This window comes from Eumetopias jubatus, unplaced genomic scaffold, assembly GCF_037043125.1.
Source record: "Eumetopias jubatus isolate StellerSeaLion01/CBP00866 unplaced genomic scaffold, mEumJub1_p1.0 scaffold_8, whole genome shotgun sequence".
Classification (NCBI taxonomy): Eukaryota; Metazoa; Chordata; class Mammalia; order Carnivora; family Otariidae; genus Eumetopias; species Eumetopias jubatus.
This window is the reverse complement of record NW_028274814.1, coordinates 5673466-5689248: the sequence shown is the minus strand read 5'-3', so window position 1 is coordinate 5689248 and position 15783 is coordinate 5673466. Positions and strand designations below refer to the sequence as shown.

Below are 15783 nucleotides of genomic sequence, written 5' to 3'. Positions count from 1 at the left end.
CCTAAAATGTTAATGGCAATAAAAGGAAAACTAATACAACAGGGTTTGTTAAGTTCAAGTATCTAATCATTCTTTTTGGACCGCATAATTCATGTCCCAAATGAAAAGAAAATGTAAAAAGCTTTATCATTTTAAAATACATTTTAATAATCCTCCATTTCAATGAATTTCTCCTTCATTTTAATTATCAGTCCTTATTTCTGGGAGGAATTTTTGATTTCAAGCGCTTCTGATGAAAAGCAGTTGAGAACTATATGAAATCTTTTAATTTTTAATACATTGAGAAAGATAAAGTTATTAATCTTTTTGGCCAAAAAAACTGTAACATGCACAAGATTTTATTCATTATTACAAAACAGTCAATTTTGTGTCTTCAGTGGGTAGCATGAAAATGTAACTAAAAGCTTATGATCTATGGGGGACACAAAGCAAGACAAATAGAAACTTTTGAAATCTCCCATTTTTCTTATTTTTTCTTTTTTTAAGAATTTATTTATTTGACAGAGAGAGAGAGAGTGAGAGAGCACAAGCAGGGGAACAGCAGAGGGAGAGGGAGAAGCAGATTCCCGCTGGGCAGGGAGCCCGATGGCAGGGCTTGATCCCAGAACCCTGGGATCATGACCTGAGCTGAAGGCAGTCGCTAAACTGACCGAGCCACCCAGGCACCCTATCTCCCATTCTTCTTCTTATTGTTAATATTAACTGGAATTATTAAGATTCAGTTGGGTCACATAGTTGAAAATCAGAAGACCTTGATAACAACTTCTTCCAGGTAAAGACAGTTGATGTCCTACCCTTCCTAGCAAACATCTGTGCACACTTTCCAGGAGATTCCGGCATTTTCTGAGTCAGTTGGTTTTTCAACACAATGGATGGGCAAGGAAACATCTGCAGAAGAGCTTTTAAGCCACACGGATATCTCATGGCAAGAACTCTTCCACCAACAAATTAAAAACGGGCCCCTTCTTTTTAATCTTATATTTTAATATCAGTTGGAACGGTTAAGTATCTGGGATGAGTAACAAGATGACAGTTGGTGAAGAAAACCTTTTCCTTAGTGGGATAAACAGAAAGATACGGTTTCAACATGAGAATGTGCAGTCAGTTGGAACAATTAAACCAGGACACATGCAGAAGGCTCTGGCCTTTGGTCAAAATACCATGATTATGAAACCAAAGCAGAAAAGATCACAGTATGGTTAAAAGCAAGGGACTGGAATCACAAAGATAGTTTTATACTGTGATTTCAAGGGTAGATTTACTTTATAGAATGGGCATTTTTAAGGAGCATGCAAACTGTAACCGTTCCACTGCTTTATAGTACAGTTTTACAGATGTTTTGTTTTCACTTCTGATTTATCTTCAACTCGCAGTGATTTATAACCCTTTTTGCTGCAAGTTTTTCTCTACCTCAGCTTTTATGTCAAATAGTTCATGATTTGTAAGTGCAAATGCACAGGACTGTGTATTCCTTTGTCATGTGGATTATTATTCCCTAAAACTCCTGTTTGGTAAGTCTTGACTGTTAATTATTTCTTAGTGAAGACACACCTTGATTAATATAGAGAGACCACCTAGAATATGGACACACTGAAAAAAATAGAGAAAGACAATAAGGCAGCAGGTGCCCACTGGTACTGAGGTAACTGCATGAGCGGTGGTTACCTTTGTGAAACGGACCAGACTGGTTGTGTAGGAGTTAACTGGCAAATACAGACTCTGAGATGCAGCTGAGGGAATCAGATGTTGACCTGAGCTACTACAGAGAGCGAACTCATCAGAGCCAGAAAGCTGTGGAACCACTCTGGGATCTTTTCCTTGTGAATTCTGCCCAGCTTCTCCTCCATCAACACCTTTACTGTTATTTGGATGGCAATGACAAAGTCTGGTTGAAGGAACATGTACTCTCATCTACACGTTAGAAACATGTCAGAGTTAGCTCTCCATCTTCCCTGAAGAGATGCAGTGAATTATGCAGTCCACCTGTATTCCCTTTTTCTCAAGGCTCTGCACATTTATATGTGTGTGTACATAGGTAGATAACCCCTGGTTCTGGAACTGGCCTAATGGCTGACCATCCGTGGGCTCTGACAGCATATGCTGGGTTCACCCCACTGCTATCTCTCTACAGCACCTACCCTACCTGGTCCCACACTGTGCTCTCCACTCCCACTGCTTGCTGCCTAGTGCTGAGAAATCCAACTACTGTGAACACTGGAGAACATGACAAATTTAAAGTTCCCAGTGTCGAACTGCAGACCTATTCCACAATCTGTCTTAGGGAAGAGACTCCCTTCAGTTCCTCACTGGGGCTAGCTCAGGTTTCTCCCATTGCTTTTCTGAAGCACTCCCTCTCTCCCCTGCCCCCACCTTATCCCCGTGTCTCTCTCTCTCTTGCCAATGATTTTTGGCATTGACTTTGCAATGGATGAAATGTTTGTGTTCCCCCAAAATTCGTATGTTGAAATCCGAATGCCCCAGCATAATGGTATTAAAAGGTGGAGCCACTGGAAGATAATTAGGTCATGAGGGTAGAACCCTTATGAACAGGATTAATGTCTTCATAAAAGAGATCCTACAGAACTCTCTTGCCTTCTTTCTGCCACGTGAGAATACAATGAAAAGATTGTTTGCAACCCAGAAAAGGGCTCTGAAGGGGAGCAGAATACATGACACCACATACGCTACTCTGGCATGTGGATTATTTTGAGTGAAGGCAATCAAGACCCAGAAGACTCAAGAAAAACTTTTAGCTCTTCCTAACCACCTAAAAGAATTTTGCTAGGCGGCCTGGCTCAGAGAGAGGGCTATTACCAAAGATAACTTTCATCTGAATAACCTATCTGTATGACAGGACAAACATCTAATTATCAAACATCTGCTCTTCTTAACATCCTATGAATTACCCTCCTCCTCTCTGGAGCCCAAGGCCTCTATCCCATTCCTTAGCTCAGGATGGCCTATAAATCTCAATTGCCCAACTTGTCTTTGGGTCACACTGTTTTTGTGGGGCCTCCATTCAGACATAATTAAATTTGTTTTTCTCTTGTCCTATGTTAATTTTATTATTAGGTCAGCCAAAGAACCAAAAAGGGTAGAGGAAAAATTTTTCCTCCACGACAGTGGTCCCCAGAATCTGACCATGCTGGCACCCTGATCTTGTACTTTCAGCCTCCAGAATTGTGAGATATCGATTTCTCTTGTTTATAAGCCACTTATTCTATGGTACTTTGCTATAGCAGCCTGGAGAGACTAAGACCTTGTGGACAAAGAGAAGTCATCAAGTAGAAACTCATTTACTGTTCCTTTCTATTTCTAAATTCTTATATGTAATTAAACAACACAAATAAATTTACCTATTCTGGGGTGAGGGGAAAGGAGAGAGAAGTACTGTTACTCTAAACATACAATTCACCTACCTCAAGTCCTAAGACATTAAAATATGAAAAAAATGTGCATTTTAGAATAAGGAAATAGGAGTATTTCCAACCCTGTTCTGAACCCCACGCTTCTCTCCAGGCCCTTTGTGATGCCTCAGGGATCCTCTACCATCGGTGAGCTCCCAGTGTTCCCTGACCATCCCATCTAGAAGTACCTGCTCAGCCCCATGAGATCACCTGCTGTTTCTTCCTCTACTCTAACTGTCCTTCATTATAACAATACTATATTATGTCTCCTCCTGCTAGAATATAAGCTCCAAGCAAGCAGGAGCTTATTTTGTTCACTGCCAAGACCTCGGTCCCCAGATCAGTATCTGGTACACAGCCATTGCACAATATGTTATTCACCAAATGAGTGAACTATTAACTCTCAACTGTACTGTCTTGCTTTCTCCTTTGCTTTTGCCGAACACAAAAATATAAAATCCAAAACCCCAATAAAGAGTATTTGGGCTCTCTCTATCTTCTCTTCAAGCTACTGCCCTATCTCCTTTCTTTTCTTCATGAGAAAATTTAATAGTAGTTAGTGTACATGGTCCCTGTCTCTACTCATCAACTTCTATTCATCCCTCAATCTCCTATCCCCTTAAATTCCATTGTGTAGGGGCACCTGGGTGGCTCAGTCATTAAGCGTCTGCCTTCAGCTCAGGTCATGATCCCAGGGTCCTGGGATCGAGCCCCACATCGGTCTCCTTGCTCAGCGGGGAGCATGCTTCTCCCTCTCCCACTCCCCCTGCTTATGTTCCTGCTCTCGCTATCTCTCTCTCTGTCAAATAAATAAAATCTTTAAAAAAAAAAATTCCATTGTGTAGTACTAACATGTCCTTCTGTCAGGAGTCAGATTAGGTGCTTAATCGATTGTATCTCACTTAATCCTCCATCAACTCTCAATATTAACATCTCTAGTCTACAGACACAGAAACTGAGTATTTCTTGTAAGGGCACAAGGCTGGTAAGTGAGAGTTCGATTTGAACCCAGGTCTGTCCGGCACCAAAACTGTTACATTCCAACACACTGAACTTATTACTAAGGTGTTTTGTAATTTATCTATTCGCCTGTCAGTCTCCTCTGGTGGCTGGTGAGTGCCACATAATAGGAATCCATAGCATCGTTGCTGGAGAGACAGTTAATACACAGAGTGATTCCCTTCAGTCCTGGCCACTCTTGCCTGCGTGGCCTTCTTTTGCAAAGCTTCTGGAGAGCAAATTAGGCTCACACCAAAATGTAATTTTTTTAAAGCAACAATTACACAAGTACTGACTTAAAGTAGTTTTTTATGATATGCAAAAATGAAGAAAAAAATCATTACAAAGGTCTTTTATAATTTTAGAGATAATATAGGTTTTCTAATCCTGTACCACCTGCCTTTGAAATGGAAGTCATTGAAGAACATTGGGACTGAATAAAAATGTCTAAAAATGCTGAATTTCTGAATTCCTCATGTGGCAAGTCCTGCCCCTTTAATAAACTTGATCAAACATCAGTGCTGTGCCTATAGTTTGGATCTGTGGGATTCTCCTTTTTTGGTGGGGCAGGGGGAGAGGGAGTTCCTCAGGGAAAAGCAAATTACAACACACATAAGAAGGAGGGCAGAGGTCTGGCTTTGGTTCTTCCTTTTGCTACTGGAATGGGTCTGAGCAAGATAATAATCCTTAATGGCCTTTAGTTGCTTCCTTTAACGAGAAAGGATTACACTGGATCATCGCTTCTCAAAGTGTGGTCTGCCAACCCTGGGAAGGGCCCCAACACTGTCTTCTCATACTAATAACAAGATGCCATTTGCCTTTTCTAATGCATTGACCTTTGCATCTGTTGCACTGATGGGACAAAAGGGAGCACTGGGTCAAACTGCTCTGGCGCCTTAGCCTGAATTTAGGCAATGAGAGCAAACTGTCTGCACGGCCATATTGTTCACCAACACAATCTCTCAGCACTACAACAGAGAGTTTAGACTCATAGAACCTTCTGCTGCATGCCGAAGGATGACTTGAGGAAAAGCACTTGTGCCCCTGAGTTGTGAAGCTGAACTAGCGGCTTTCGTCATGGAACACCACTTCTACTTGAAACTACATCTGACAGACACATGCTGAAAGAGCATGGTCGAACTTAGGTATCTGGCAGACATCTTCTAAAAGTGAACTAACAGAGCTTGTCACTACAAGAAAAAACATCTGACGGTAACTGTTGGCAGTGATAAAAATCATCCTTAAAAGCAGCAGAATTTTGGAAAACATGAATCCATCACTGGGAGCTTGAAGCTTCCCAGTACTCAATGATTTTTGAGATGAGACTGGTGGTTACATTAACAAAGAGGATCTTTCAAATATTGAATAAAATTATGTATAGAAGATCTGCAAACTCAATGAGCTTTTTTCCCCCCTCAAATAACCAATACCTGATGTTACATGGATGGGTAAAAGACTCACTCAAGTGTAAGACAGACCAAAAGGTAGCAGAATACAAGAAGCACCATGACGTGGTTTCAAATTTCTCATCACAACTAAAGTTTAAGAAGTGACCTGACTCATTTAAAGTCAGTCATAGTTATGGGACACATTTTGGTGTTGTATCAAAGACAAAGAGGCACAATTATCTGAAAAGGCTATTAATATACGCCCTCTGTTTCCAGCTACTGTAAAGCTGGATCTTCTACAAACACCTCAACGTAAATGACATATCACAATATACTGAATGTAAGACTGGATATGAGACTCCGACATTTTTAATGAAGCCAGACTTGTAACATATTGGCAAAAAACAAAAGTCAATGCCAATCTTCTCACTAATTGTTTCTAATTACATAAAATAGGTTACTTATATTAAGCTGTAATGAGCTTGTTTTTGTTATTTTAAAATGAATTCACAAATATATATATATATTTTTTCAGTTTATAATCTCAAATATGATAAATACCAATGGATATAATGGACATAAACAAATGTTCTTTAGAGTCCTCAAATTTTTAGGAGTATAAAAGGGATCCTGAAACTAAAAAGTTTGAGAACTGCTCAACTAGATGAAATTTAATGTCCCAGCTCTTTTGAGGTTCTATGATTTTTTTGTTGGGTGTGTGACTGAGAACAGAAGATAAAATCTGGAAATGTCTTGCTTTTGGTTGATAAGTTTTTGTTTCCTTCACTGTTGTTTCCTGTAAGACTATAATATGGCAGATCCATAGGACAGAGTTTTGAAAATGAAGCACTTCAAGGTAATTTATTCTAATAAAAATATCAATTATAATTAAAACTTCAGTAGTTGGAAATGTTACAATGAAGATTAAGTAATAAAATGCTTGACAAAAATCTATAAAGGTGAAATGCTTCAGAAATTTATTTTACTTAGTTTGAATTTATATTCATGGAATATCTCATAAATTATATTTAAACTAATGACATTTGTATTTTCCTCCAGTTTTAAGAAATGTCATCACAAGATTCTTTTGGTAGTACATAATCTTTTAAAACACAGAGCACTGTTTTTAAAGAACTTGTAACAAATGCATTCAAAATCATTTTAAATTATTTTATCAAAACAAAACTAATACGTTTTTCTTTCTAGTATAAGTTGGATGTTGGAATTTCTGTAAGTATCTTTACAATTTTGATGCCAACTAATTTACCGATGGGACAGTATGTTTATTCCATTAAAGCATTATAAGACTTAGGCATTTCTGTTCTTATTAGTATTAGACTTTTACAAACATGAAACGCCTAGCCTACATTTCTGGCTTGCAAAGCATCCTAAATACCTCTGTCAAACTTCTTTGCTTTTATCCCAGCTCAACTCATCATACCAACCATCTGCATAAATAAAGATGTAAGCATCTGCTATATGGCAAATGGTCTCAGGGGCAGATGTTTCCATCCTTGTGTTCATGTCACTGGGGCTGGATACATTATTTGAACAGATGTACACAATCTGAAAGTGTTGTGTCCCTCAGTGAAATGTCTCCAACTGCTTTCTATCAAAGAACATAAATGCTATTTGCACCTGCATTTATGTTAATAATATAAAGGCAGCGGGGGTTCTGACAAAGTGGAATGTGATGCTATGAAATATATTTGCATGGTTAATTGGAGCTTCTGAGAGACTCTGGTGCCAAATGGCCACACTGACACTGATACATGCCCAAGCAGACTATCTGATTAGTAGCCTGCTTTTTAAGCAGGGAAAATACGGCTATTTCAAACAACAAAAATACTCATAAATCTGAATTTACTAATATGAATATTCTAAACCCTGGCATTATATCTCAAAAGAGGAAGATAACTTCGAGTATAAGGTCTACGTGATAAGCTTTAGGCCACCCAGGTCATTTCCATTTTGTTCTATGAGAAAACTTCTATAGGTACGTGTGTGTTTTCCATTTGTACTTCTGTCAACAGCGTAATATACTAATAATCCATATAGTGGTATTTTGCAGAGGTTATTGCACTGGAAAGTTCCAATTTCCAACATTAAGTAAGTTAACCAAAACCAGCTTGAAAATGTCAATTTGTACTTGTTCTACGACATAAAATGGTACCAAAAGTCCAAGAACAGCATTTACACCACTAGTTAAGATCAAAATGTTTCCATATGAATGTCACATATTTGGAAACATAATATTTTGGTAATACATAGGGAATGTCCCCTCCCCCCCATAATGAGGTCCAAAGCCATGTTAAGCACTAAACACAAAGCATCAGATTATAGTGGTTCTCCTTGCTACTGTGCATTAAATGTGAGAGCTGAAGAGCTAAAGAATTTGCGTTAATAGTTGTATTCACAGCTTTATTGAGCTAAAAACTTGTGGTTCTCTTTCAAATAATATATTTATTACTTTATTTTTATTTTTTTTTAAAGATGTTATTTGAGAGAGAGCGTACGAGAGCATAAGTGGTGGGGAGGGACAGAGGGAGAGGGAGAAACAGACTCCCCACTGAGCAGGCAGTCCGACTTGACTCAGGGCTGGATCCCAGGACCCTGAGATCATGACCTGAGCTGAAGGCAGACACTTAACTGATTGAGCTACCCAGGAGCCCTATATTTATTACTTTATTAACTTGACATTGATAATACCAACTTTGCACAAAATTATTATATCTGAGTTAAATGTTACCCAAAGTAAGTTATTCTGCAAATTATTCTGAAATTTACATTGTGCTTTAAAAGAATTTAAAAGACTTTACATTATTTGTTTCAGAGGTACAGATCTGAGATTCAACAGTCTTGCACAATTCACAGTGCTCACCATAGCACATACCCTCCCCAATGTCTATCAACTAGCTCTGAAACAAATAATGCAATATATGTTAAGAAAAAAAAAAAAGAAGAAGATAGCAGGAGGGGAAGAATGAAGTGGGGGAAATCGGAGGGGGAGATGAACCATCAGAGATGATGGACTCTGAGAAACAAACTGAGGGTTCTAGAGGGGAGAGGGGTGGGGGGGATTGGTTAGCCTGGCGATGGGTATTAAAGAGGGCACGTTCTGCATGGAGCACTGGGTGTTATATGAAAACAATGAATCATGGAACACTACATCAAAAACTAATGATGTAAGGTATGGTGATTAACATAACAATAAAAAAAATAAAAAAAATAAAGGACTTTACAAGGTACACTTGTATACAGTTGATCCTCATTATTTCCAGATTCTATAGGTACAAATTTGCCAAATTTCTTTGCAGTCCCCAAATCCATACTGGTGACACTTGCACGGTCATCTGTGGACACGCACAAGCAAACACCTGAGTCATTCCATATGCACATTCTCAGCAGTGGCCGATGCTCTGCCTTCTTTCAGCTCTTCTATTACAAACAAGTGTCATTTTTGTGCTCTATTAATGTCACATTTTTCTTATTTTTTTTTCCTTTTTGGTTGGTGATTTCACTGTCTAAAGTAGCCCTCAAGCATAGTGCTGCTGTGCTGTCCAGTGTTCCTAAGTGTGAGAAGACACTGATGTGCCTTGTAGAAAAAATACATGTGTTAGATAAGCTTTGTTTAGGCATGAGTGATCATGTTGTGTCTGTGAGTTCAGGGTTAACGACTCCACATAAAGCTAAGTTCTGTACTGATAATTGATGAAAACGTTGTGTTGTGACCAGAGGCTCACAGGAACCTAATGCTATGGAGCAACGGTTCAGTATTAGCTACAACCTCATAGAATGTGACTCTTGTGAATGATGAGAATCAACTGTATCTTATCTCATCTGGCTGTTCCAGAGCAAGAATTACTATTCCCAGTTGAGAGATGAAGGAACTGAGGTTCACTGATTTGGCCAAGATCACAGAGCCTAAAAAGAAGGGTGGAAGGGTCAACAGAGCTCAACTCTTCAGCTCTTAGTTCAGTATTCTTTTCCCAGACTGAGGGGGAAGGAAGGGGGGAGAACAGGAGAGAAGGGGGAGGAGAAGAAGAGAAAATAGGACAGAAGCTTAAGAAGCAGCTTTAATACCATGGTGGAAAGAGTCAAACTGTAGTTAGATAATAAGATAATAAACCATTTTTTGGTTAAGTCCTCATAGAAGGTAAACTGTTCTGACAGGTAGTACATCTTTATTGAAACTGAGCCGAAATAGTAGAGCTTCATTTGGGTTTCCTTTTTCCCCCTGTGCTCCTTGCTCATGGCCTCTCCAAAGGCAGTAAGTATTTGTTAAGTGAACATGCAGACTTGGGAACTCCACCTTGGTGTTTCGTCAAGGACAGATGAAAATGTTTTCACAGCATCTAAACCATATGATTTTTTTTGAAGTTTGAGTTTAAAGCATTTTCAACAAAATTTAATGTATATATGAGAAGCCACTACATGCCAAAGTGCTTGAAAGCCTGCCAGAGACAAAAAAAAATTCATCAAGAAGTTTAAAAAGAACCTGATACTAGGAGCCTACAATAAGAACATTTTGCTAAACTTAAAAAAAAAAAAATGAATATTCACTACTTTGCCCAAGTGTTCCCTGAGTTCTAATATGTTATATTCACAAATACCAAAATGTTTATGTCTGGATGTATACTATATAAAAATATAATACAAATAAATATAAAAAATACATACTATATATGTATTTTTTAATCCAACAGCACCCTTTATTTCTTTAATTTACTTTTATTATGTTATGTTAGTCACTATACAATATATCATTAGTTTTTGATGTAGTGATCCATGATTCATTGTTTTCGTATAACACCCAGTGCTCCATGCAGTATTTTTAAGTCTTTATATTTTTAGGCCGTACCATAATTATTTTAAAAGTATTTTATTCAATCAGAAAAAATCCAGGGGTTTTTTTTGTTTTGTTTTTCTGATCCAAATCTGAATTCACATGATACACAGTACCAGCCATGACTGCAGAGTTAAACACTGTACAGGTTTTGGAAATGAGTTGGGGTTGACGGTGCATATTTAGCTAATTACAGTGGTTCCAAAGAGGGTCATTAAGACCCTCTTGCCACAAAGCATCTGCTGTGTTCTCACGCCCATTTATTATTACTCTCATTGACTAAATATAGCACTCACAATTTGAAAACTACCTTTGAACAATGCAAATGTTATGACAGAGCTGAGAAGAATGTTAGAAGACCCGTGCAAGAAGACCTTCCTACTTGCGGCACACTTGCCTCGTCAATGGCAAAACTGAACTGTGAAGCTGGCAAAGGACGAAAAATTTCGAACAACTCCAGTAAAACAGACCCCCCCTCAGCTCAGATGAAAACTCTTTCCTGTCCAATGAACAGCAGGACTTGTTTTAATCAACTACGTGGAGACTGACAATTCATCCTGCCCTCTCCAAGGTGCAAACTTTGACCCTTCATTGGCATCACCACAGTGAACTTTCTAGCACATGGAAAACATAAACTGTCCCCGTCAGAGAACCATTTGGCAGAGCTGCTCATTTGTGTGTTTCCTTATCTGGCAAGTAAGTAAATTTATGTGCATTTTTAATCACTGTGGTGGTCTATCCTTCAACAAATTTAAAGTAGAAGTTACAACAACTTAGTTGGCCTTATCCTGTTGTTACGCCTTTTTTTTTTCCAAAAACATGGTTTATTACTTGCTACAATTTGCTATTTCCCAACACAAAATACCTGTCCTTATATTTCTATTATCTTATTATTTGAAAATATTAAACAAAAAAACAAAGTTTTGGGAAAACCATAAATCCTACCCCCAAATCCTGAATGCATGAGAAGATAGAAAATTGTAATGAAGTAAGTCTAATGAACTTCTGGAGATTCTATAAGTAATACTTTCACAGAGAAAGGAATAATGATGACACTAAATTATACTGGAAAGCCTTTAATATACTACAAATTATCATTAGAGTGATACTATGATATTAAATCTCTTTATCCAAAATTAGAAAACATTTAAATAGAAGGCACTAGAATTTCTAATTAGTTTCCATCAGTTCTTTCCCAGCATTAAGCCCATATCCCTTAATCCCTAAATTCCACTTGGTTGTCTTCTACACATGTGTTAATGTCCTGAACAAATGTCATCTCTGGTGTGTTTCCCCCCCAAAATGTCAGCCTCAAAACTTCTGGCCTAACCAACTGTCCCTTCATCCAGGTTCACAAAGGATGTCACACTCACTTCCCATACAGCATTTGTCATGCATTCTTCTAGTTAATTACATACATGTCTGCTCTTCTAATAGGATTTTGTGTTTTGTAAAAGCACAGGCTGTGTCTGATTTACCTTTGGATCTGACTGGTTAACTATTATATTGGTGATCATTAAATCTGCTTCCACCATGGTATTTTTATTAGGAGATACTATGTGATACACTGGATTTTCTTTAGCTCCACAACTCTGCTGGTAATATCCTACCTGAATTTCATACATTAATATGTATAATATATATGCATGTGTGTTTACAAGTCTGAAGTTTTTAAGTATCATAATTTATGGATAGCCATCAATGATATGTTAAATAAATTACTCAGAATTTAATTAACAAATGGCATGTGCCCAGCACACTTCTCATGTCACATAACTGATTATATTTGATGACATAAATATAACTTATTATGTTTGATCTAAGAAGAAAAAGGGGAATGATCTAAAAACAGAACTAGAAATATTCTTTATAGATTTACAGTGTGACACAGAGGACACAGTTTGAGTTTGGGATTTTGACATCTGGGTTCAAATCTTGGCTCAGTCACTTCCCTGACTGGTGATCTTGGTAAAAGTAACCAATCTCCCTGAACTTTTCAAATAAAGATTGTATCTAATTTATAGTGAGGACTAAAGAAAACAAAGAATGTAAAGTTGTGGGCAGAGTGACTACCACCCTGGAGGCATGTGATTAATTGAGCTCTTTTAGTTATTTTATCTTTTTCTCTGTTAAGTTCTGGGTTTGGGGCTCAAGCATCTCTGGTCCCAGAAAAGACAGACAAAGTATTTAGTAGAGCTACTGAACTCCTAGCTAGGCTTGACGGCATCTTATTTTCTGGCCAAGCCCATGGAGATAACTAAGCTTATGCAACAGCTTGAGAGGTAGATGAGAAAACAAAACAAAATGAGGCTTGATGAGAAACAAAGGAGGCAGGAAGTGTGAGAGGTGACATGAATGACTTCCCCTTAGCCAGAAACCAAGCAGCTCATTGCTTCATTACACAGATTTACAACCTTTTAGAGATAGAGAAGAATATCTAGTAATCTTGGCTTTACTAATGGGGAAACCGAGGCTTACGAGCAAAAGAAGTAGTCTGAAGTTCCACGGCTGGCGGCAGTAGATGTGGCAAAGGAGGTCAGCTTCCCTAACATTCGGTCTCGTGCTCGTCCTTCTAAGCAGTCACACCTCTAGCTCAGATGAACAAGGTGATACCAGCTAGGACACTAAGTTTCCAACCCCTTGATCAGCTACCTATTACCGCAGAAATCTTCCAAAGGATATACACCAGAAAACACTCACAGGAAATGCACACTTTTAATTTCTAGTTAGGGTTGCTCTCCACTCTCTCATCCCACGCCCTTTCTTGCCCTCATGCTCAGGGCTGGATCTCCTGTGAGTCTCAAGGACTCTTACTCTCCCTTTGGCCAAATGTCTGGACGAGAAGTAAGCCTGAGGTCTGTTCTGTATTTAATTCCCTTGGGTCCCCATGGATCATGCTGGGCCTTTTAAGGCCAGTAGGCACCTGAAGCAGGAAGCACCCACGTTCATCTCATTACATCAGCCTCCTCAGATATTAATAACAGCCATTAACCATTAACAGTATAGCCACTATCATCTTATAGTGCCCAGTATATAAGTAGGAATATGCTGGCTGATTTACATGTATTATATCCTTTCATCTCCACATGACCTATAGGGTAGTAAAGATTTATAGCTGAGAAAGCAGAGTCAAGTGATGTGCCTAAGATATGCAATTCAGTGGTAGGGCTGTCAGACCTGGACTCCATGCTCTTAACAGTTATGATGTTGCCTTTCCTTTTAGTAGAGAGATCAAAGAGTGTTTGGGTTCTTTATAGCAAATTCCCTCCATTCACTAAAAGTTATGTCTTCCGTGAAGGAAGCCCAATTTTGCATCATTAAAGACATTATTTTTCTCACATACATATCAAAATTTCTCTTCTGTGTAGAAAAGACTATGTAGGGGCAGGTGAAAGACTTGAATTCTTCCTAAAGGTTAGAGTTTGCCCTTGAAGGAAATTTAATTACTCTTTATTTAGAAAAGACTCTATCTCCATCTATAAACTGCTATAAACCTCCAGGAGTTCCTGTTAAAAAAAAAAACCATGATTTTTGGGGTGCCTGGGTGGCTCAGTCATTAAGCGTCTGCCTTCGGCTCAGGTCATGATCCCAGGGTCCTGGGATCGAGCCCTGCGTTGGGATCCCTGCTCGGCTGGAAGCCTGCTTCTCCCTCTCCCACTCCCCCTGCCTTGTGTTCCCTCTCTCGCTGTCTCTCTCTCTGTCAAAAAATAAATAAAATCTTTTAAAAAAAACCCATGATTTTCTTTATAAATCATGTGGGGCTGGGGAATGGTTTTTCCTGTTTCTTTTTAAATGACTATGGGAAGAAAAAAGTCAAAGCAATGTATTAGTGAATAACCCCTCTCTCTACATCTGTGTTGTGTGTGTGCATGTGTGTAAGAATATATACACACGTATACAGTCTTCTCACTAAAACACGTCATTTCGCTTCACCAAAACCGGTAACAGAGACCAGATTTGTCCTCGGTAATTGCAGTTGACATCTATTGGTGCCAACTAAATGCCAACTAACGGGCTGGGTTCTGTGAGCTTTGTGTGGGATGAGATGGCCCTACTCTCGAGGAGTTCCCAGTTAAAGATACACGTCCTTCTATACACTTCAGTAATTTACCAAAGGAAATCAACTTTCCAACATAATTAGGATTTTCTTCTTAATTCCAGGAAATAAATTACCTCTGGTCGGGGGACAGTGGCACTGAATGTGTCAATTTCCACTATTTATAACACACGCATTACTATTTTCCTCAGCATGGTTATCTTACCTTGATCTTTTGGTGGTACTGATAAGGAATTCTGCATTATGATGTACTGGACTTGAATCGCAACTTCCCTAAAAATAACCAAGCACAAATAATAATTAGAAAACAATTCAGATGCTTTGTTAATACATACGAACAATGTACATTATAAGCTCTTTAAAAATTTTTCCTATTTATAATTATCTGAGTAATAAGAAATGGACTGTGGTATTAAGAAACTAATTATTTTACTTCCTTCTCTTTTGTATACAGACAGGGTTATATGGAGTGTACTGGTGTGGGCTTGGAGGCAGAAGCAATGACACAGTGAGAGAGGAACTGTATCTGCATCTCTGCCCGCAGTGGCAAAAAAAAAAAAAAAAAGGGTAGGCAAAATTAAGATTCCCTAAAAATGCCCTGGCAGATAATTATGTTTCATATACTCTATTTAAGAGAAAATAACCTAAATGTTTCACAATATATGTAAAGGTAGCATAATTGCAGTATACTCATTTGATGAAATATAATTCAGTCATTAAGATACAATTATGAAGATTATGTAGCAAGCTGGAAAATTCACTGAATAAACATGGTAAATGACATACACCCTAGGATTACAACTATATAAAAAACAAAGGCATAGCAAAATGCATGACAGGAAATATGGTAAGATGTGTACTGGCAATGTGTTTGTTGAGGTACTTCTGGGGTTTCTGCCTCCTATTTAGCTATTTTCCAAACTGTCTATAATATAATGTACATTCAAAACATTTAAATACAAAAATAAGGCAGTTAAAGACCTTGAAAAAAATATAGGTAAATATTTTATAAGCCGTCAAACACAGAAGTGTTTCAAGCATGACATCAAAGACAGAAGCCATCAAGGTAAAGACAGACGGATCTTT

At 38.2% G+C, this 15783-nt stretch overlaps 1 protein-coding gene across 2 annotated transcripts in view; it reads right to left on the bottom strand.

Moving 5' to 3' along the window:
• Window positions 1-15783, bottom strand: part of ZNF438 (zinc finger protein 438) — a 178828-nt gene that overhangs the window by 13012 nt on the left and 150033 nt on the right. For both annotated transcript variants that reach the window (XM_028120925.2, XM_088025764.1), the window contains exon 3: window positions 14903-14970. In XM_028120925.2, coding sequence (XP_027976726.1) covers window positions 14903-14939 — 37 coding nt within the window. In that variant the 5' untranslated portion in view covers window positions 14940-14970. The remainder of the gene's footprint in view (window positions 1-14902; window positions 14971-15783) is intronic.